The 24,684-nt window shown below is 45.4% G+C and overlaps 1 protein-coding gene across 2 annotated transcripts in view; it reads right to left on the bottom strand.

Annotated features, from left to right (window-relative positions):
- Window positions 1–24,684, bottom strand: part of CCDC34 (coiled-coil domain containing 34) — a 43,409-nt gene that overhangs the window by 3,149 nt on the left and 15,576 nt on the right. For both annotated transcript variants that reach the window (XM_040409896.1, XM_040409897.1), the window contains exons 5-6: window positions 12,252–12,410; window positions 3,698–3,839 (exon numbers count right to left, since the gene is read on the bottom strand). In XM_040409896.1, the coding sequence (XP_040265830.1) occupies window positions 3,698–3,839; window positions 12,252–12,410 (301 nt within the window). The remainder of the gene's footprint in view (window positions 1–3,697; window positions 3,840–12,251; window positions 12,411–24,684) is intronic.

Here is a 24,684-nt window from a genome sequence, read left to right as displayed (position 1 = left end):
TCCAGGCTATTCTGAGACTGTTTTCTTGTCCACATATTGTACTTCAGGATAGTGGTAAAATTGAGTCAAAAAATTTCATTTTTATTTATTAAAAAAAATACCAAAATTTACCAAAAATTTTGAAAAAGTTGCAAATTTTAAAATTTCTCTACTTTCATAATAGATAGTAATAACTCCAAAAATAGTCATTACTTACATTCCCCATATGTCTACTTCATGTTTGGACCATTATGTGAATGCCATTTTATTTTTTGGGGACGTTAGAGGCTTAGAAGCAAATCTTGAAATTTTTCTGAAAATTTCCAAAACCCACTTTTTAAAAGGACCAGTTCAGGTCTAAAGCCACTTTGTGAGGCTTACATAATAGAAACCACCCAAAACCCCAATTTTAGAAACTATACCCCTCAAGGTATTCAAAACTGATTTTACAAACTGTGTTAACACTTTAGATGATCCACAAGAATTAATGGAAAATGGAGATAAAATTTCAGAGTTTCACTTTTTTGACAGATTTTCGATTTTAATCCATTTTTTCCAGTAACAAAGCAAGGGTTAACAGCCAAACTGCTGTTAACTGCCCACTGACCCTGATGAAGCCAGATTAGCCGGCGAAACATGTTGGGGGGCAGAATTTAGGTTTTAATTGCTGTACTTCACCAGTGCCAGACTGAACTTTGTGCGCTTAGTGTCAAACATTCAGTGTGAACAGGCTTTGCTCCACAACTCAATTGTGGGGGGTTATTAGTAATTAGGCACAGTGCAATACCTTAGCTAATATAGCAGGGATCTTTGAAAAGCAGTGCGGGTTAGTGCACCCCCCCCCCCCCCCCCCCCCCGCCTGAGCTCCTACGTTGTATACCAGTCTTTAAGAGCACTTTTGTGGGGTACAGCTAGTTTTAATCTTTCAGTTAGCTCACATGTGTTTACCTTTTTCACTTGTTTTAATAAAGAAGTAAAAGTTAAGTTTTAGTGTCTAGGACAAGAGTCGTTAGTAGCCGTATAGGCAGAAGTTTTGTTATAGTTTTACATAATAAAGCTTTTTTTTTTTTGTGTCTCTATATTATGAAAGCCATAGTTTTTTTTTTTAATTTTGGGTGACTTATGTACAGGCTCATTTTTTTTTTTTTTTTACAGTCACCTGAGGGGTTAGGTCATGTGGTATTTTTATAAAGCAGGTTCTTATGGACGCGGCAATGCCTAATATGTATACTTTTTTTTATTTATTTAAGTTTTACGCAATAACAGCATTTTTTAAACAAAAAAAATCATGTTTTAGTTTCTCCATATTCTGAAAGCAATAGTTTTTTTTATTTTTTGGGCGACTGTCTTAGGTAGGGTATCATTTTTTTGCGGGATGAGATGACGGTTTGATTGGCACTATTTTAGGGTGTATATGACTTTTTGATCGCTTGCAATTACACTTTTTGGGATGTAAGGTGACAAAATTTTTATTTTTGTTTATTTTTTCTTTACAGTTTTCACCTGAGGGGTTAGGTCATGTGGTATTTTTATAGAGCAGGTTGTTACGGATGCGGCGATATCTAATATGTCTACTTTTTTCCTTTTTTTTTTACATTTAACACAATAAAAGCATTTTTGAAACAAAAAAAAAATCATGTTTTAGTGTCTCCACAGAGAGCTATCATTTTTTTAGGCGATTGTCTTAGGTAGGGTATCATTTTTTGCGGGATGAGGTGACGGTTAGCTTGGTACTATTTTTGGGGGCATACGCCTTTTTGATCGCTTGGTGTTGCACTTTTAGTGATGTAAGGTGACAAAAAAAAATGGCTTTTTTTAGCGCAGTTTTTATTTTATTTTTTGGATGGTGTTCATATGAGGGGGTTAGGTAATGTGATATTTTTATTGAGTTGGTCGATACGGATGCGGCGAAACCTAAAATGTCTACTTTTCTTTTTTTCCCTATTTTTTTTTAACTTTATTTTGGGAAAAGGACGCTTTTCTTTTTTTTTACTTAAAACTTTTAATTTTTTTTGTAAAACTTTTTTTTTTTTTTTTTACTTTATTATTTGTCCCACTCTGGGACTTCAACATTACAGAGTCTGATCCCTGTTTCAATGCAGCACAATATGCCGGGCCCCAAGCCATGGTATGGCTTGGGGCTGCCATGGCAACCATCGAGTCCCCGCCACAGCAGCGCGGGGACCCGATGGATGATGTGAGGGAGCGCAAACCTCCCATATGCCGCGGTCAGCGCTGACCACGGAATATGAGGGGTTAATCCACCAGCATCGGCGTTATCACCGATGCTGGTGGATGTAGCAGGGATTACCAAATTAATTCACCAAAGTCTCGCGCAACTTCAGTTGAAACGAATTTTGCTTCCACGGAGGCAATACATTTTAATCCTCTTTGGAAACAGCATTAAAATCGAAGTGGTTGACCGAATCAACTTAGGATCTATGATCCGAAGCTCGATTCGCTCAACACTATTGATGACTTGTCTTATCCTCCCACTCTTCCCCGCTCCCAAATCAGCTGTTTGAGAAAGCACCGGCACTCGCAGTAATGCCGCGGCTTTCTTGCTGCTTTCCCTAGCCCATGTGACATCATGTTCATCAGTCACATGACCTAGGCACAGCTCAGCCCCATTGATAGACGCTATCAAATGGACTGCGCTGTGCTTGGTGAGAACAGAGAAGGCCATGGCACTACTGCTAGCACCAATGCCTTCTCAAACAGCTGACCTGCGGGGGTGTCAGCCCCGTACCGATCTGTATAAAAAGTTCCTATTTACACGGTGCCATGTGCTGCTGACGCACAAAGAGTTTTATGTGCTGCATAAACAACGTGATCGCCCGCTCATAGGACCTCTCATCCCCAATAATTATTCTAATCCTCGGCCTGTGTAAAAAAAAAAATTATTAAATCGGATTTCCTTGATAAAGTAGGCTTTTTGAACATTTGGCAAGGGCCTTTACTCATGAACAACACGGTCACACCTCCTGTGATCAAACACATAGCCCCCATCTTGCAGATTAGGGATAAGTGGTCTTCGTGGGACAACCCCTTTAATGACCCAGACTGCATTGTAGGGATCCTCCACTTTTGCTTTGCATCAGTTTTGATACATCTGCCCAATGTTATATATGAGGATCTCACAGGTGACTTAAAGGGAACCCATCATCAACTTTATGCTGACCATATTAACGGCAGAATAAAGTAGAGACAGGCGAGTTGATTTCAGCCGTCTGTCATTTAAAAGTTAATAGTAAGTGGTTGCCGAGAACAAACATCACAATCATTGCAGACTGGGCCTGGAAAAGAGTCCCGGCCTCCTGAGAAGAGTCCTGGTTATTCATGAATTCCTGCTCTCCTGCCCACCTGCTGATGACTGAGGCTTCTACCTTGTTTTCTCCTTTTCTCTCTAGGAGAACTTCCAACCATCAGCAGATGGGTGAGAGAGCAGGAGATTATGAATAACTGACTCTTCTCAGGTAGATTTGACTCTATTCAAGGCCTGGGCTGCAATGATTATGATGTTGGTTCTCAGCAACCACTTAGTCTTAGCTCATGAGTGACACGCCGCTGACATCAGCATTTCTGTCATTGCCCTCAGTGAGGTCAGCATAACGTTGATGACAGGTTCCCTTTAAGTCTTTACCACATATGTTCTCTCTTCGGGGAAACCTTAGAACACGAACGATCAGGGGTATTTGAAGCCCACTCTAGTACACACCTGTCAATTTCCCATTGACATAGCCATAGCTGTTGAGCGTCGGTCGTGGTTTGTTTTTGGCCTGTTCGACCCACTCCTTGAAGATCTGCTCTGCCTTCTCCTTCTTCTCTTTCTGCTCGGCTAAACGTTTCTCCTCTTCTTCCTGCACAAGAACACATCAGATACCAATTGACCTCATGAGATCTGCCCCCGTCCCCCTCCTCCTAATGACCTCTATCATGAACAAGGGATGGTGTCAAATACAGCAGCGGACATGTTGTAGACCTCTCCTCTGGGATGCAGGTTCCAGCTAGTTGCACCATGTCATGAGTGCAATGGACGCTTCCCCCATAGCAGCTGGTGGGATGTCTATTCTCTGAAAATCTGCAAGGTCAGGTCTGTTTCTGATCAGCGCACAGCTCATTAAGAAATATGTCGGCTGCTCTGCGGACCTCCCTCAAGGCCTTAGACTTCAGTGCGGTTTGCCATTTTACAAACGCTCCATAAATGTATTCATGGAACGTATTAATATCCTCTCCGTTTCCAGGAGGGACTGTAATTCATGGTCACTGGAATGCGCTGCGCCCACAAAATAGTCAAAAAATGACTGTGTCTCGGAAGGGCTAGTCCAGTCACCACTAAGAAAATTACATTTTAATTACAGCTCGAGGGCTTTCCCTTACCTGCTCAGCAAGAAACTATTTTATACTCACCCAGAAAGGGAAAAGTACGGAAAGAAAAATTCTACACAGGTCATTTCTACTTGACACATGACATTCCTTAAAAGGGGTTTCCTGAAAAACAGCATTGATGGCCTATCCTTAAAGAGGACCTGTCCAATTTAGTAAATACTTGCATACTTTGTAAAATAATAAAACTCTAGATTGTATTTTCTTAGGACTCTTGTGCCGTTCATCTGTTACTCCTCCTAGCAATTTATGAATAAACTGACAACTGGGTGTGACAAGTCGGGGGCTGTGTCCCTACGTATTCTGACACTGACCAATCAGGGCTGACAGGATCAGAAAGTGTAGGGACACAGCCTTTTGACAAGGGGAATGGCGATGCCCAGTTGTCAACATCTTCAGGAAGAGGAATGGCACAGGGCAGGGTTACGTGATGGGGAATGCAAGTATTTATTAGTTTACTAAAATACAAGTATCAGCAAAGGAGACAGATCCTCTTTAAAACAAATATATGCCCCCCCCCCCCCCCCCCCCCCCCCCCCCCCCATTACAATGTACCAAACATGACTATTTTGCTCAACCTACACCATCCCTTTAAAAGGGCATCTGTCAGCAGATTTGTACCTATGACACTGGCTGACCTGTTACATGTGCACTTGGCAGCTGAAGGCATCTGTGTTGGTCCCGTGTCCACATTACTGAGAAAAATTTGGTTTTTGAATATGCAAATGAGCCTCTAGGAGCAACGAGGGCGTTACCATTACACCTAGAGGCTCTGCTCTCTCTGCAACTGTCACACCCTCTCCAAGGTGATTGACAGGGCCAGGCATGATGACGTTTACACTGCCTGGTCCTGTCAATCAAAGTGCAGAGGGTGCGGCAGTTGCAGAAAGAGCAGAGTCTCTGGGTGTAACGGCAACGCCCCCTGTTGCTCCCAGAGGCTCATTTGCATATATGAAAACGTCATTTTTCTCAGTAATGCGGGCACATATGTACATGGGAACAACACAGATGTCTTCAGCTGCCAAGTGCACATTTAACAGGTCAGCCACTGTCATAGGGACAAATCTGCTGACAGATGCCATTTAAGGCCAGCTGCTACTAGCTCATATATGGGATCTGTAAGCAGATACAAATCTGCACATTTTTTCTATAGGTGTAAGGGGCAGATAGGAGCTGTGCTAGGGAGACAAAAACCAGAGACAGCTAATAATTAGTGTAGATTTCATTTATCATTTTCTTTTCATAGGTGCATGATGTGCATGTGAAAATTGGATTTTTGTACTTACCGTAAAATCCCTTTCTCGTTCAATTCATTGGGGGACACAGCACCATGGGTATATACCCAGCTACCACTAGGAGGCGACACTAGATCTGAAAAGGGTTGGCTCCGCCCAGGTGGGCTATAGCCTCTCCACAGACACTAGGTTAATCAGTTTGTACCAATAGCAGTAGGAGAGAGAAACAAGAGCAAAGAACCAACATGCCCTGGACCGGGAAAGTAAAGAAGAACAGCAGCCCGGTGACAGAAAGAGAAATGAAAACAAAGGGTGGGATCTGTCCCCCCCAATGAATTGAACGAGAAAGGGATTTTACAGTAAGTACAAAAATCTAATTTTCTCGTTAATGTCATTGGGGGACACAGCACCATGGGATGTCCCAAAGCAATCCCCGAGGGTGGGAAGGAAATTTCATGCAAAAAGTTGGGAGCACAGGTGCAGGAGAACCCTGTGACCCAACAGGACCAGGAGGGGCCATAGCATGAAATGGTAGATAGAAAAGTAAGGAAGTAAGACGAGAGGCTCCAGGACCGGGAAGAGTCCAAAGAAAAAAAAATTATGGGAGACCGCCAGGATCCCAAGAACAAGTGCCTGGGGAAAAAGGCCATATGCAAGAAAGGAAACACCCAGCTCCACCCAAGGTGGGAAAAATAAAGAAGCTAGAGAATAGGGAGCAGGGCTAGATGTCCTGCGCAAGAACAGAGAGTTGAACAAGTGTTCACTGGAGAGCCAGAGGAAGGATCTGGAAGAACCAGGGCTCCCCCTGAAGAAACAGGAAAGCAGCACAACCGGAAGGTGTCTGTTGGTAATGACCTAGCGCTCTGCATATAGGAGGATCTATAAGAGGACAGACCCAACAAGAAAAAAATTAGACCATGAGGGAACCTGGCAGGAGAGATAATGCCTGGGAAAAGGACAGGGGCAGTCCTGAACCAAGAAAAAAACTTCCTGGAAACAAGCTAAAGGAAGACCCTGTGGACCACCCCTCGGCAAAAGGACGGCGATTCCATAAGGCCTGGAAGCAAAAGGAACCCAACCAGTAAGAGGACCCGGCAAGGAAAAAAACTCTAAATTGTCTCAGACTAAAAACATGGCCTGTCCGTGGCAAACACCATGTGAAGGCCAGGGTAGAGAGGACACAAGGAAGCACTGGAGGCTGAACGATTGAGAGAAAGAATAGCAAAGACTCACCATGGGAAGGGAGCAAGCCTCCTTCCACTGCAAGGCAGGTGGGAAAAGAGAAACACCCTAGGAGAAAGTGGAAACCCCATCCTGCCAGAGAAAGCAGCCGACCTCTGGAGGAGAAGGGGGTCCTCAGTAATGGCCAGGAGAAGGGAACGTAAAGACATGCTTCCCATACAAAGGAGGCGAGAATCGAGCCTCAGAAAAACTAATAAAATATCACTGTGAAATATAAGACAAGAGAAATCCCTGGCCACATGAAGTCTCAGGGGAAAAAGGAACCAGTCGCGGGCCCTGGTAATACATGTGGAGACACACTCGTCTGAGAAATATCGGACTAGAAGAGAGAGGACTCCAAACAGCCTAAGGAGGAACAGTTCTCAAATCGAACGAAAGCTCCTTCCCAGAAGTGGCCAATATGAATGCAATATGCAAACCGGAGCAACAAACCCCCAGGTACCAGGACCTGAACCTGGGGAGACGGGAAGAGAGGTTAGAATCTCAAGAGGGAAACAAGCCTATGGGGACCCAGGAGGGAAAAGAACCAAACCGGGCCCGAAGAAGCAGCTGTCATACAGAGCATGTGCGGTCAGAGATGCCATAAGTAGCTTCCCCAGAGGGAACCAGCCAGCTAGATGGTCTAAGACTCATTGGAGCAGGGACTCCAAGCAGGATTACCCAGTCAGAGGCTCAGGTAGGGTCCACAGAACTGGACCACATGAGGACAATAATAACCAGATTATCAAAGGAAAATTTAAATGCATCCACCATAGGGGGAAAAAAAAACATCAGCCATGGTTAACCAACCATCCTAAGTGTAGTGACTAGCATACTGTAGAACACTGCCCTGGAAGGGGCAAGTACAGCAGCTGGATTTTGTAAAAGTATTGCCAGACATCATGTGTCAGAAAAGGATACGGAATTCGCCAGGGGAAGCCGGGAGAGACTACACCGACATGTAGAAACCAGCTACCAGCAGAGCACAATGAAACCCCCAAGGAAGGGGGAAGAAACTGACAGGTGCAGACAACGGCAAGGCCCAAGCGAACGGCACTTCTGTCATGTAGCACAACTAATCAGAGAACATAAGGGAGTACCAAGAACGCCAGGACCATTGAAGAACTACGGGACAGAAGTTCCAGCCAACAAGTAGGTGTGTGGCGCTCACTAGTCCTGTCACAGCCATATCAGAGAGGACGTCCAGCAATGACCCTAAAACTGCAGTAGCGGCTGGTGCTCACAATGCTGCGTATCCCTGCAGGATAGAGCATCCAGTGGTGATCCAGGTACTCTGCCAGGACTGGGCTATGTAACTCTGTGAAAACAAAGCAGAGAGGCGGTAACAACAACGCGAGTACTCCATCCATGAAACGGGGTTGTTAAATAGTGCGTCAAGCAATAAAGTAAAAATCATGCCTAGTACAGGGGCAATGAGAAGACTTGGTGCACTCAGAGGGCCTGGTTCAGGAGGTACTGCACCGGGTGTCAGATCTGAACAGGCCAGCCCATATGCTCGATCTAACAATCGCAAACTCTACTCCGCCAAGAAGGGGGGGGACATATGGTTACCAGACACATACTACAACAAGGATGGTTTGTCGGATACAGCGCCTTGAGATAGTACAAGTACACCGCCGAGGACGACGGTAATGGGGTGCCGGATGCATACTAGAACCAGAAAAGAGTGATGAACACAGCGTCTGGGGATGGTACCATCACTCCGCATGAAGAGGGGCCACATGATTCCCTAGCACACATTAGAGCCAGGAAAGGGTAATGCAGGAGCCGTATGGGCCACAGATTGTACCAATAGGGCACAGTACTTGGAGATACTACAAATACTCCGCCTGAGAATGGGAGTAATCTGGCTGCATGGTGTACACTATAATGAGAGTGGAGACATGGCTACAGCATCTGGAGATAGTACAGGTACTTCACCTAATAAAGGAATAATGTGGCTACACGGTGCACACTAGTACGGATAGGTCAAAGGGTTATAGCATCTGAAGATGGTACAGGTACTGTGGTTGATAAGGGAGTAATATGGTTGCGTGGGGCACACTAGCACCGGGATGGTGTATTGGCTACAGCATCTGGAGAAGTAATACGGTGGCCTGAAACTCTCCCGACTAGGAGGGTGTGTGAAATAGTGAAATTACTCCAGCTGAAAAGGAGATACATTGGAACCAGGAAAGTCTGCCGGATACAGCAGAGGCATATCTATCCTGAGGACTCCACACCGGCATGTTTGCCTGGCTGCCGTCGGAAATCCGGCCCCGCCCCCATTATAGTCAATGGGGACGGAGCGTAGTCCAGGGGCACACGTGCACTAGCGCCAGCACGGATCCGACAGGCTGTTCACCCGCCGGAACAGCCTGCCGGAGTTCCTTGCCATTAGTGTGAAAGCACCCTAAAGGGGATACCAACCCTGGAGAGGAGAGGTTCCTCAATGGACATTTGTCTTTGACCACCCAGAGAGATTCTGTATGGTGGAAGACCGCCTAAGTCAGAATCGGTGCACAGGAGTCTCCCGATGAGGCAGAAGAAACCTGAGGCGTTTCCCTCAGTGCCAATCCTGTCCTGGGAGGAAACCAGGATGCAGGGGATGAGTGGGACCTATGAGGGGAGACCCTAGGCCGCTATTGGACTCTGCCCCCTGATATGGAACGAGGCAGAAGGGACTCCCGGGGGCCCCGTTGCTGCCGCATGAGGGCAGGAAGAGGCGCCATAATATCATCATAGCTGAGAATGGGCGCAGGGACCCACATGGGGAGAAGGTGACCCCTGATCAGAGTTTAGGGTAACCCGACTAAGAAGGAATGCCCTGAGGGGGAGGGAAGGGGGGGGGGGTGATAGCGAAAATGAGCCACACAGAGATCCTGGATGCCAGGAAAAAGGCGGGAACTAGTTCAGGCACAAGCCGGGCACTAGAGTAATTAGGAGGCCGAGGGAGGGAAGGATATCCGGGGGGAGGGGACCACGATTAAGTATGGATGGATGGGAGGGAAGGAGTCCCTAACTAGGGTAGGGAGCATACTCACCATCTGGCGTCTTCGGGTACCGCAGGGTCACCCCTTCGGTAAACTCGCACTAGAGTGGGATTACCGGTACTCCACTGCGGAGTAATGGGGGACTGGGTGACTGACAAGGTACCGAGGTACGCGCCCGCAGGGGGTGCTACTAAAGTGGACCTCCACGATGAAGACCCCCTGCTGCAGGATAAAGCCTGCACCTTTAAAGTGAAAATAAAAAATAACAAAATAAAGAAAAAAAGCAAAAAAAGTAGCAGCAAGACCTGCAGGAGAAGAGCAGGTCGTGTCTGCGTCCTACGGACACTAGACTAAAACTGATTAGCCTAGTGTCTGTGGAGAGGCTTAATATCTAGTGTCGCCTCCTAGTGGTAGCTGGGCATATACCCATGGTGCTATGTCCCCCAATGACAACAACGAGAAATGTGCTCATGTCATAGAGGATGGCCCATGGGGAACCGGTTAGATTTTATGGGGTTATTCATTTTAATTATTTTATTATTTCTATTCATTTTTTAGTTCATCCCCCACACACACAAACACACACTTTGACATGGAAATGTGTGACATCATTACCTCTTTTAGGCTACTTTCACACTTGCGTTTGGGGTTCCGCTTGTGAGATCCGTTTTGAAGGCTCTCACAAGCGGCCCCGAACGGAACCGTTCATCCCCAATACATTCTGAATGGATAAGGATCCGCTTTTTGGTGTCCGCCTGGCCGTGCGGAGCCAAACGGATCCATCCTGAATTACAATGCAAGTCAATGGGGACGGATCCGTTTGACGTTGACACAATATGGTGCAATTGCAAACGGATCCGTCCCCCGTTGACTTTCAATGTAAAGTCAGGACGGATCCGTCTGACAAACAATTAGACTTGACTTTTTTTTTTTAACATAGAATGTAGACGGATCCGTTCTGAACTGATACCATCGTTTGCATTATAGGTGCGGATACGTCTGTGCAGATACCAGACGGATCTGCACCTAACGCAAGTGTGAAAGTAGCCTTAGGCTACTTTCACACTTGCGTTGTTAATTTCGGTATTGGGATCCAGCAAAGGATCTCAATACCAGGATTAAACTGATCAGTTCGGATTGCAGTTGTGCAAAATCAAAACGGAAAATAACGGATCCGTCACCAAATACATTGAAAGTCAATGGGTGATGGATCGGGTTTTTTAGGCTCCTGCAACCGCAGCGGTTTTGTGTCCGGTCACAAAACGGAATGCTGACGGAACGAAAGACATCCTGAACGGATCTCTTTCCATTCAGAATGCATGAGGACTAAACGGAAATGTGTTTCTTTTCCAGTATTGAGATCCTTAATACCGGAAAACAACAACAACGCAAAATGTGAAAGTAGCCTAAAAAGATCTTTTGTCCTTCCAGCATCCGCTCGTATGCAGATCACATGTAACGGACACATTCTTGATCACCATCACCAGTGATCTGCATCCACAATAATGCTTGGAGGACACTGACCATGTCCTCCCTGTGACTTCCTCTCTCCTATGTAACACTTTTCTTTCCGTATTCCGGTCCCACTATTAAAGAAGTAATTTACTCGGAGTGATGCATATAGCTCTTGAAAGGGGTTGCTGCAAAACAATGGCGTATCACCTATCACAGTAAAATGGGTTCTGCGTACCCGGTTTGAATGGAGCAGAGATTCAGCATGTGCACGTCAGGTCCATTCAAACTCTATGGGACTGCCGGAGATAGTCTAGTGCTGTACTCCGCTACCATCAGCAGTCCCATAGACTTTGAATGGAGCGCCAGTGCACGTGAGCAACAACTGCTTCATTCATACAGAGGACATGGGACCTCCGTTCTCATGATCGATGAGGTTCTAGTGGTTGGACCCCTGCGATCAGATACTTATCACCTGATAAGTTGTCATTCTGGGTCCACCCTTTTGTGGCAGAGTGCTATACAATACAATTTGCCATTAAAAGGGTTGTCCCATCAAAATGATCCCCTGCCCCTGCCAACCACTAGAAGGTGCATTCCCTGGTTGAATGGAGCGGCAGACACACAAGCATGTCCACAGCTCCATTCAACTCTATAGAGCTTCTGGAGATAGTGGAGTACAAGCGCATGGCTATCTCCAGCATCCCCAAGGAGTGGAGAACATGCACACATGTCCGTTGATCCACTCAAATGTAGAACAAAGGTCCCCTTCTAGTGGTGGTTGGACCTCCGCTGATCAGACACATCCCCTATCATGTGGGTAGGGGATACGTTATTATGGAACTGTAGGAGGGAACTACAAACTGAAAATACAGGTGGGTAGGATTTTTCCAGGTGGAAAGCTCTTCAATGCAATGTTTTTGGAGAACTTGTACCCCAATACTTGAAGTGTTCAAATTAGTTTTGGGCATCACATGAGACGTACCTTTTGCCTCCTCTTCCTCTCCTGCTCCTCTTCTTTCTTCTTCTTCAGCCATCCTTGGTAGCGCTCCTTACTCTTCTCTTCTATTAGACGTTTCTGCTGGTCTTCAGACTCCTTTTCCTGCTTCTCTTTGAGAAGTTTTTGTTCCTTCTCTTTTCTTTCCTGCGTGAGAAAGAATAACACGGTCACTTCCTCCAGAGCTGACAGCTTTCAGCACCAAATAGAATAGTCATCTCCGATTTTTAGAAAGGTTCACCCTTTATATATCCTACAGCTAAGAACATGCGGAAATGATAAGTTACACGAGGCGACACACAGAACCAACAATGTCAACATCAAACTCGACCTTCTCAGAACATGCAACCCCGGGTCCTTGGTGAAGATGAAATCTCCCATACTACATAACATCATGACAATGCACGATTGAGCATGTGGCCACCGTTACGATCACCTGGTCCCCACCCGGCAATCTTGGCAAAAAGGGAAACGGCAACCAGCAAGACATTTCCACTACAGGACGAATGAATATTCATGTGATAGACATGAGTCCACTAGAGCAGGAGCTACACTCATAGTGCAGCTTTCAGTTCTGGTTCACGGAGAGGCTCCCAAGCAAGCAACCCCCCTTCCTTTTTGATGTTCATGTGCCATAATAGGCTCATGAGACCACCCATTTAATGGCAATGTATTAGCTAAATTTTTTTTACTAATTAAAACCAGGTTTTGAGAAATATTCTGTTTTCTAATCTTAAAATATATTCTAGCTACTGAGTTATACAATGAAATGTATCAGCACAGCGCCACCTGCTGTTTGCTCTTTTTCTAATTTTTTTTTTGTCCTGCCCACTGAGATGGAAGCACATGCTCAGTTCCAACCTTCAAATGTCACCGGCTGCAGCAGAAAGGACATGCCCCATGAGAAAGGACATGCCCTCTAAGCTGCCAGCTTAAAAATAAATATAGCAGAACAATTGGAGCAATGAATGGGGAGATCTCTGGATCCCTGTGAGGTACAGGGCTGGTTCTGGCTTTGTTAGAAAGAGGTCGTCATGTATGATTTTCATTTATTACATTATTCATGGGATAACCCCTTTAACGGCATTCAGAGATCTGCTTTACAGCAGCCACATGGACCACGGGAGCCTATTCCAGAGATAACTCTGACTTCTGTAGTGCGAGTGTTGTGGGCATGCTCTGTGACCTGGGCGGAGGTTGACCATCATCTGTGTAACCCTTCCTGTGATGGCAATAAAAATGACTGCTAAGAAGATTATCTTAACCCCCAGAGCCCCTCATTTTTTTTTTGGGGGGGGGGGGGGGGGGTGCAGCCAACATTAAAGGAGTTGTCCTCTTTTTACTATTGATGACCGGTCCTCAGGATAGGTCATCAATATCAGATCGGCGGCACCCAAGCAGATTATCTGTTTGAAGAGAAGGCAGCTCTCGTACGAGCACTGCCTTCACTGCTGTGTTTACCTGCTCGCCACAGCCAAAGCAGTGGTAAGCTGGTGTAATTACAAGTATGGCATCCTCATTCACTTCTATGGGACGGCTCTGTCTCTTCAAGTGTCTATTACAGAGCCGTCCCATAGAAGTGAATAGGTCCAGCCTAACGGGTAATAGCCACGTAACTTCATAAAATCATAGTTTGGCCTCTCTTCTTGAAAGTTTTTAATACATTTTTCTAGAACTGTCCGACAATCTGGCACCCATCAGATCCCATCACTGCACACATAACTATATATTCCTTGCTTCAAACTTTTACCCCTAGGAATGGACTATGTACTCAACACAGTAAAAAAAAAAAAAAAAAAATATGAAATCAGACAGAATATTTTCTCAAACACAGCAAAAAGAAATTAGGTTTTCTTCCGCGCAATTCACGTTCCAAAGGGGCACATTTATAGAATTGCTTTTGGGTGCCCCGCACGCTACCTTACACTTCCCTCTCATTCCCCAGGCGGGAAAAATAAGTGAACAAAAATACTTATTTTCTTTTAAGCGATTCATTCAGTTCCATTCATTTAGAGCATTTCATGTCTCCGTGTAATCCCTCGCTTCCTATTTTATTTGTTCTGCTGCTTTACATCCAGGAGAGCCCAAACAACTTCATGACATTGACTGAAGCTTCTGATTTGCTAATTATACCCTCGGCGAATGGCCCCACCAGTTTCTTGGAGCCGCATTAACTAATAGCTGCACTAGCAGACTGGCTGTTCGCCAGCGGAGATAATTGCATCTCCTTTTATTGTCGCATAGCTCTCTGCCGGCTTCATGCCTCATCTTCTGCTATGTGGAAACACCTGGTACACATAATACGCAATCTGAATACATATAAAACAATCTTTCACATACTTTATAAAAATTTATAGGCAACACTGCTTTCCAAGATGGCTTTTTTTTAGATAAAGCGCCGTAATCCTTTAATCATAGGGTTTTAAAACAATGCCCGGCAATAACTCATGCAGTCATCTCTGGTAAATGATCCCACACGTTAAGATTCCCGCTCATGGAGGTAAAAGAATAAAGCGAGGACGAGTGGTATTTTTCTTTCCACCATTCACCGGGAATCTAGGTTTCTTCAAAAATATTCAACCATGATATTACATTGCTTGAATGTAACCTTGGTCCAGTAAACGTTACAGGGGATGGAAAAGACAGGACAATCAAGTCCATCCTGTACTCCTACTGTGTTGATCCAGAGGAAGGGCAAAAAACAAAACAAAAAAAAACAACAACTTGAGGTTGGCGCCAATTTCCACGTTAGGGGAAAAATTCTTCCCGACTCCAAATATGACAATTAAAATAAATTCCTGGATCAACTGAAAGCATCCATGCCCTTCTTCTAGACCAGCAAGGCCACCTCAAGACCAGCAGACCTTTATCACCATACCGAACTCTCAAAAGGAGAAAATAATTGGTCCATGTGTCTAATGGCCCATCCTGTAATCCAACTGTGTTGATCCATAGGAAGGAAAAAACCCTACGAGGTGGGCGCCAATTATCACGTTAGGGGAAAAATTCCTTCCCCACTCCAAATATGATAATTACAATACATTCCTGGATCAACTGAAGGCATCCAGGCCTTTCTTCTAGACAAGCAGACCTTTATGACCAAAGCTCAAAAGGAGAAAACAATTGGGCACCTTTAGACATATGGACCAACACAAGTTAGCTTGTGAACCCACCAATATTGAAAACATAAGCACGTTCGGCCAAACTCCACGTGCACAAGTTCATCTGAGCAGCAATGAATGTTGGGCACCTTAAAGGTAACCTGTCATCAACTTTATGCTGCCCATACTAATGGCAGAATAAAGTAGAGACAGGTTTCAGCCGTCTGTCATTTAAAAGTTGAAAGTAAGTGGTTGCCGAGAACCAACATCAGAATCATTGCAGACTGGGCCTGGAAAAGAGTCCCGGCCACCTGAGAAGAGTCCGGGTCATTCATGAATTCCTGCTCTCCTGCTGATGACTGACCGTCTTCTACCTAGTTTTCTCCCTTTCTCTCTAGAAGAGAACTGCCAAACATCAGCAGATGGGCGAGAGAGCAGGAGATTATAATAACCAGGACTCTTCTCAGGTAGATTTGACTCTTTTCAAGGCCTGGGCTGCAATGATTATGATGCTGGTTCTCAGCAACCACTTACTTTTAGCTCATTAGTAACACACCGCTGAGATCAGCATGTCTGTCACTATTTTATGCTGCCCTCAGTGAGGTCAGAATGAAGTTGATGACAGGTTCCCTTTAAGCCATAACATTCTACAGTAGAAATGAAATGAAGACGTACCTACCATTTTAACAAAAATCTAATCTGGGGTAGTGACACACCAGAAGTTTTGATTGGTGGGGTCCAGGTGAGAAGACCCCCAAGGATTGTAAATACAAAGATGAGAGTGGTGCCCCTTTCATTTCTTTTCAGCTGTCCTCAGATAGCCGAGCGAGTGGTCTACAGATTCATAGAAGGTCTAAAAATCACCAAGCAGAGCAGAAAAGAAAGGGCACAGCACTTAGCTGAGCGCTTCTTCCTACTCGTTTTAGCAACAGGCGGGGGTCTCAAAAGTTCTGAAGGGTCACTATGAAATGTTAAAAGTCTGTTAAACTGATAGGTATCCATTAAGGTTTCTATTCAAGCAGTTCCCTCTTTTACCCCTTGAGCAGAGAACAACATAGTACTTGGAATTTTAGAGACCAGGTTTAGACACATTTGAAGAAAAGCACCCAATATACAGGGAGTGCAGAATTATTAGGCAAGTTGTATTTTTGAGGATTAATTTTATTATTGAACAACAACCATGTTCTCAATGAACCCAAAAAACTCATTAATATCAAAGCTGAATATTTTTGGAAGTAGTTTTTAGTTTGTTTTTAGTTTTAGCTATTTTAGGGGGATATCTGTGTGTGCAGGTGACTATTACTGTGCATAATTATTAGGCAACTTAACAAAAAACAAATATATACCCATTTCAATTATTTATTTTTACCAGTGAAACCAATATAACATCTCAACATTCACAAATATACATTTCTGACATTCAAAAACAAAACAAAAACAAATCAGTGACCAATATAGCCACCTTTCTTTGCAAGGACACTCAAAAGCCTGCCATCCATGGATTCTGTCAGTGTTTTGATCTGTTCACCATCAACATTGCGTGCAGCAGCAACCACAGCCTCCCAGACACTGTTCAGAGAGGTGTACTGTTTTCCCTCCTTGTAAATCTCACATTTGATGATGGACCACAGGTTCTCAATGGGGTTCAGATCAGGTGAACAAGGAGGCCATGTCATTAGATTTTCTTCTTTTATACCCTTTCTTGCCAGCCACGCTGTGGAGTACTTGGACGCGTGAGATGGAGCATTGTCCTGCATGAAAATCATGTTTTTCTTGAAGGATGCAGACTTCTTCCTGTACCACTGCTTGAAGAAGGTGTCTTCCAGAAACTGGCAGTAGGACTGGGAGTTGAGCTTGACTCCATCCTCAACCCGAAAAGGCCCCACAAGCTCATCTTTGATGATACCAGCCCAAACCAGTACTCCACCTCCACCTTGCTGGCGTCTGAGTCGGACTGGAGCTCTCTGCCCTTTACCAATCCAGCCACGGGCCCATCCATCTGGCCCATCAAGACTCACTCTCATTTCATCAGTCCATAAAACCTTAGAAAAATCAGTCTTGAGATATTTCTTGGCCCAGTCTTGACGTTTCAGCTTGTGTGTCTTGTTCAGTGGTGGTCGTCTTTCAGCCTTTCTTACCTTGGCCATGTCTCTGAGTATTGCACACCTTGTGCTTTTGGGCACTCCAGTGATGTTACAGCTCTGAAATATGGCCAAACTGGTAGCAAGTGGCATCTTGGCATCTGCACGCTTGACTTTTCTCAGTTCATGGGCAGTTATTTTGCGCCTTGGCTTTTCCACACGCTTCTTGCGACCCTGTTGACTATTTTGAATGAAACGCTTGATTGTTCGATGATCACGCTTCAGAAGCTTTGCAATTTTAAGAGTGCTGCATCCCTCTGCAAGATATCTCACTATTTTTGACTTTTCTGAGCCTGTCAAGTCCTTCTTTTGACCCATTTTGCCAAAGGAAAGGAAGTTGCCTAATAATTATGCACACCTAATATAGGGTGTTGATGTCATTAGACCACACCCCTTCTCATTACAGAGATGCACATCACCTAATATGCTTAATTGGTAGTAGGCTTTCGAGCCTATACAGCTTGGAGTAAGACAACATGCATAAAGAGGATGATGTGGTCAAAACACTCATTTGCCTAATAATTCTGTACATAGTGTATTAAGGAAAAAATACATTTCATTTGGGAACAGGTAGAGGATTTGTGGGTATATACCTAAATTGAGCAGAAGAGAATAGATGTCGCCATGAGATAGGATATTGCTTTATACAGATGTTTGGGCTGGACATTGATGAAGGAGATGATAAAATCATGAACCCATCTGTAGCAGGCTAGAAGAACACTTTGCAAGCCAAGATTGAAAAAAAAAAAAAAAAAGGGATTTTTTTCCCCCCCCCCCATAAGCTGCTATCAGATAATGCAACCAGACCATGAAAGTGTTTCTGGGGTTATCAAGACTGGAGACATGTATGATGAAGATGTGAGACAAGCCCACCATAGACATTAGATCGCTACTGGCCAAAATGCTTGATCTGCCAATGGCTAGTTCTCCTGGACCCCATGCATGTATGTGTCCTGAACAGGGAAAGAGGAGAGCCACTGCTAGATACCTCAGCTTATGTCACCGGGAACAAAAGGTTCCAACAACCCGGTCTCCTCTGATATTAGATGGTCAACTGGTTCTGCCAAAACTGGTGGGTTAGGCCATTATTTATCTGGTGCATGTGGCCAACCATAGTTTGGGATGTACTATCTGCAGTCCCAGTGAAAAACACTCCAGACAATCTAATGTAGCCGATACTAGGGAGCAATGGGCTTTCTTCAGCTCCCCAAAAATGCTAATGTGGAGAAGTCTAACGCCTCCAGATACACCATATTTTTTCCAACATTTACTGACAAGTCCTCAACTAACACTGACGGAAGAGGAAAATGACTACATTTATGATATTTCCAGGTCCGTCACTGAAAGCTAACACATCTATAGAAATCCTTGGTAGGCGCATAATACAGGTTCTCCAGAAATCAAGACGCTTACATGAGAAAATGACAGCCCATAAATCTAGTGGAACGACGGGCAGAGATTTAGCAGCTTCGTTCAATAGCCGCATGGCTGAATCAAGAAAAAACCCTGAAGAAATTCCTTTCAGACAGGTCATTTGTAAAGCGCAGTGTTTGCCTGGGCGGCTGCTCATTGTTCTTCTCCCATATATCTATGTATACTTGGAGTCAGATTGTGTACATTGTATGACGTGAACATGGACTTGTTAATTTCTCTCACAATACTGGAACCACCGGCAAGCTGTTGCACGCCGCCCGTCATTTGGACTTCTATACCATAGTCGTGATTGAGAAGAAAACACGTCCTGTTCAAAGATCTGCTTTATCTCCCCCGACAAAGCCGGATACATCAAAGAACGAGGGCTTGTATACTTCACGGATTTACCTTCTCACTTTTGCATGAAGTTCCTTTTGTCACGGAAGTCAGCCAACCATTATAATAATAATAATCATGGGCATAAATAGGAAAACATATGATCAAAGAGGAAGCAGGGGAACTTCGAAGAAACATCAGGAGCCAGGAAGCCGTCTAAACTTGGAGCAGGATCTTCTTCTAGATCAATGGAGGAACATGTTTCACACTACAACTCAATGGCTCCACAACCCACATTATTGTGTCTATGGCAAGGTCCAAAGACTGCAGAATCGTTCCCATAAATTGCCATCTTTATAACTTTGATTAAAGGGGCTGTCCAGGATTACAAAAACATGGTTGCTCTCTTCCAAAAACAGAGCCACCCTCGTCCACGGGTTGCGTCTGGTATTGTAGCTCGGCTCCATTGGAGTCAATGGCTCACAGCTGCAATACCGTACACGGCCTGGGGACAGGGGTGATGCTGTTTTTTGAAGAAGGCAACCATGTTTTTCTAATCATGGACAACCCCTTTTACTGTAAAAGATAGATCAGATCAGCAGATTTTTACTTATGACACCGGCTGACCTGTTACATGTCCACTTGGCAGCTGAAGGCATCTGTGTTGGTCCCGTGTTCATCTGTGACCACATTGCTGAGAAAAATTATGTTCTGCCGCGGTGTCAAATCTAAGGGAATTTGTAATGGAGCTTCCGACACAAGAGTGAACAGAGCCTAAGTTAGGACTCTTCGGGCTCTTGCACACGAACGTGTACGCCCCGTTTCCGTATTGCGGATCCGCAATACACGGGTGCTGTTCCGTGGGCATTCCGCATCACGGATGCAGACCCATTCACTTCAATGGGTCCGCAAATCCGGAGATGCGGAACGGAAGCACGGAACGGAACCTTACAGAAGCACTACGGAGTGCTTCCGTGGGGTTTCGTCCCGTACTTCCGTTCTGCAAAAAGATAGAACATGTCCTATCGTTTTGCGGAACGACCGGATCGCGGACCCATTAAAGTGAATGGGTCTGCGATCCGCTGCCCCACGGACTGTGCCCGTGCACTGCGGCCCGCAGCACGACCACGTGTGCAGGGGGCCTTATAAGAAGACCATTTTAGGCTACTTTCACACTAGCGGTTTTTGCGGATCCGTCATGGATCTGCAAAAACGCTTCCGTTAGAATAATACAACCGCATACATCCGTCATGAACGGATCCGGATGTATTATGTCTTCTATAGCCAAGACGGATCCGTCATAAAACACCCTTGAAAGTCCATGGGGGACGGAACCGTTTTCTATTGTGTCAGAGAAAACGGATCCGTCCCCGTTGACTTAGGCCACATGCACACGACCGTATGTATTTTGCGGTCCACAAAAAAAGAATCCGCAAAAAAATACAGATGACATCCGTGTGCATTCCATATTTTGTGGAATGAAACAGCTGGCCCCTAATAAAAAAAGTACTATCCTTGTCCGTAATGCGGACAATAATGGGACATGTTCTATTTTTTTGCGGAACGGAAATACGGACATATGGAAACAGAATGCACACGGAGTAAATTCTTTTTTTTTGCGAACCATTGAAGTGAATGGTTCCACATACGGTCCGCAAAAAAACGGAACAGACACGGAAAGAAAATCCGTTCGTGTGCATGAGCCTGTACATTGTGTGTCAGGACGGATCCGTCTTGTTCCGCACCGCATAGCAGCGTTTTTCTGTCCGCGATGGGAGCGCAACCAAACGGAAAGAAATGCTTTTTGGTGCACTCCGTTTCGTTCAGTTCAGTTTTGTCACCATTGACAATGAATGGGGACAAAACTGAAGCGTTTTCTTCCGCTATTGAGATCCTGTGACGGATCTCAATAGCGGAATTGAAAACGCAGGTGTGAAAGTAGCCTTAGTTGGAGAAGGTATAACATGTGACTTACCGATGCTTAAAGGGGTCTTCTAACAAAGAGCATTTATCACTTATCCACAGGATAGGTGATCAACATCGAATCACTGGGGGGTTTAACCGCTGGGACCGCAGTGACTGAGATCAGGAGTCCCAAAGTGCCCTGTCTGAATGGAGCAAGAGCGCACGTCGGTCAACTGCTCCGGAGCATCATCAGTACCATAGACCGGCACACATACTACTGTGCCATTCAGGCAGGAGACTCCGGGACCCCCATTCTCGGGATCGCTGGGGACCTCCACGAATCTGACATTTATGAACTAGCCTGTGGGCAGGTGATAAAAACTGCTCATGGGATAACATCTTTAAAGAGGCTGGCCAGTTTCCTATATTGATAGACAGTATATACCAGGGATGCTCAACCTACGGCCCCCCTCCAGCTGTTGCAAAACTACAACTCCCAGCATGCCCGAACAGCCTACAGTAGGGCATTGTGGGAGTTGTAGTTTTACAACGGCTGGAGGGCCGCAGGCTGAGCATGCCTGGTATAGATCATCAATATCTGATGCCGGGAGACGAACCCCCACCGATCAGCTGTTTGAAGAGAACGCAGCGGTTGTTATCTTCAATATAGGAACCAGGACAACCCTTTTAAAAGGTTTATACAGGATCAGCAAGAAATAGCGCCACAACTGTCCACAGGCTGTGTGTGGTATTGCAGCTAAGCCCAGTTTAGTTCAATGGATCAGAGCGAGCTGCAATACCAGCGAGAACCTATAGACAGGGGAGGCGCTGTTTTTGGAAGAATTATCTATGTTTGACTAATCCTACACACCCCCACTAGTAATAAGGTAATACGAAAGCTAATGTCTTAATGATTAAGAAGGAGGCATTAATACTTTTAGGAGTCTGCGCGCATCATTTAAATTTATGGCACCGCATGCGAGATCAGAGGAGGTATTGGCAGGATCCACACAAGCCATTTTATAAATCATTCTAATAATTTACCGTGCATCGTGTTCGCAGCACCAATGAACAACGGCTGGGGTTACTGTATAACCTGACGACTATGCTCCGCAATGCTATTGTTTCCACAAGCACAGGATAGGCTGGGCTCGACTTAGAAAGCAGTCACACCTTTACATACCAATGCCGTGTCTGAACACGCACCGCACGCCTCCCGACGTACTCCATAAATGCTCTCCCTGCAGTCGTGTACACACCGCGGTGTGACAAATCGCGCCGTGCGAAGGACTAAAAATGGCCGTAGCTGGACGCTTAGTAGTATGAGACAGCCTTTACCTGGTGTGTACATAGACCTACGCACGTGCTGCAACAAGCCGAGGACTATACAGCATCACGGCGCGATGACGAAAGCGAAAAAATACTTGTATTACTGCACAAACACATCCCCAAGAAGGTCCATCGTCAACCACTACTGCAAGCGCCCGTTCATCCCAAAGTGCCAGCTCCAAGCGCATTACTGCGGAAAATGGCATTTATCACGTAAAGAAGGTGAATACAAGGCCCTTACTAATGTATTGTGATTGTCCATATTGTCTCCTTTGCTGGCTGGATTCATTTTTCCATCACAATATACACTGCTCGTTTCCAGGGGTTACGACCACCGCTGCAGATATGAGGTGGACGGGGCGGGATCTGCTGCGCGTGCGCGCTCGCACGGTCCCGGCCACCAGAGAGGCCAGCGCTTTTTCCTACAGTGTGGAAGCACGACCACCGCTGCTGGATTACAGGGTGGTCATAACCCCTGGATACAAAGCAGCGTATAATGCGATGGAAAACATGAACCAAGCCAGCAAAGGAGGCAACATGGACAATCACAATACATTAGTAAGAGCCTTGTAGTAACTTTCTCTATGTGATAAATGCCATTTGCTGAAGTGAGACAATCCCTTTAAATGCATCTGTAACGGGGCGGTCAAATTGTTTTTTTGAGACAAAGTCCATACAGATGGCGGACAGCGTCATGTGAATACACAGTAAAGCTGACCCCTATGTATTAGGCTACTTTCACATTAGAGTTTTTTGCGGATCCATCATGGATCTGTAAAAACGCTTCAGTCACAATAATACAACCGCATGCATCCGTCATGAACGGATCCGGTTGTATTATGTCTTCTATAGCCATGACGGGTCCGTCTTGAACACCATTGAAAGTCAATGGGGGACGGATCCATTGAGAGAAAATGGATCCATCCCCATTGACTTACATCGCATCGCGTGCCAGGACGGATCCGTCTTGCTTCGCACCACATCGAGGACAGAAAAAACGCTGCAGGCAGGATTCTGGTGTCTGCCTCCAGAGCGGAAAGTGACTGAACGGAGGCAAACTGATGCATTCTGAGCGGATCCTTTTCCATTTAGAATGCAAAACGGATCCGTTTTGGACCGCTTGTGAGAGCCCTGAACGGATCTCAGAAACGGAAAGCCAAAACGCGAGAGTGAAGGTAGCCTTAGATGTACATCGGTTGAACCCACTCATTTGGGAAATGGGAGCTAAGCTGCGGTGCTCTGGAAACTACACAGTGGATGGAGCCTTCTGCTTCTGCCTGTAAAGTTTCCGGTGATCAGACGCCCACCGATCCGATATGGATACCTATCCTGAGAATAGGCCATCGATATCTGTAGACTGGACAATCCCTCAGGACTGCGCACCTAAATCCTCCTCCGATTTGCTGACATTCTCCATCTAGTGCCAGAGGAGTCCGATATTTTAAGCTCCATTCATAAGGTCAAGTATTAACCCTGCGAATGCAGATGGAGCTTAATCCTTATGTGGATGCTCTTGTAAAACTCCATTCAGATAGGTGACCACGACCTTCTGCAGCCCAGCTGGAGCTCTCAGAGCGACTTAGGGGAAAAGGCGCCAGATTAAAAGGCTTTTGTTATTTCATGTTGTCCGACTTTATCTTATCATATTAAACTGTCCACTTGTGGGAAATCATCAGGACGGCGCCATTATCGGGTTGTCTGCGGGGTACGTGTTATACTAGAACAACAGTGTCCGGTACAATCTACAGTCTCGGTTGATTGATGGGAAATGGACGTTTTCAGTTCTTTCGGCGGCCGGACTTTGCATACTTCTCATAGGACTCTATGTTCTCCATTCATTGCTGACAAATGTTCCTTCACTTCTGGCCACTCAGTGTAGAAGTGGACGTGGACGTGAGCAGTGGAGGAGCACAGTCTGCTCAGATGAATCCACATTTCTCTTGCAACATGCTGATGGGAGGGTCAGAATTTGGCACGAGCAGCATGACTTGATGACCCCTTCCAGTCAGCGGTCAACACTTCAGGCTGGCGGAGGTGGTGTACTGGTGAGGAGAGCGTTCTCTGCACACCTTCCGTCTTCTGATACCTGTGGGTGGACGTCTGGACAGTAGGACTTGCCTAAGGACTGTGGCCTGACTAATTTCATTCCTTCAAGGCGGTTTACCCTAGGACACGTGTTGTATAGTCATGGACTGA

Source organism: Bufo bufo, chromosome 10, assembly GCF_905171765.1.
Source record: "Bufo bufo chromosome 10, aBufBuf1.1, whole genome shotgun sequence".
Lineage (NCBI taxonomy): Eukaryota > Metazoa > Chordata > Amphibia > Anura > Bufonidae > Bufo > Bufo bufo.
Note: the sequence above shows the minus strand (reverse complement) of the source record. Positions and strands in the feature narration are given on the sequence as shown.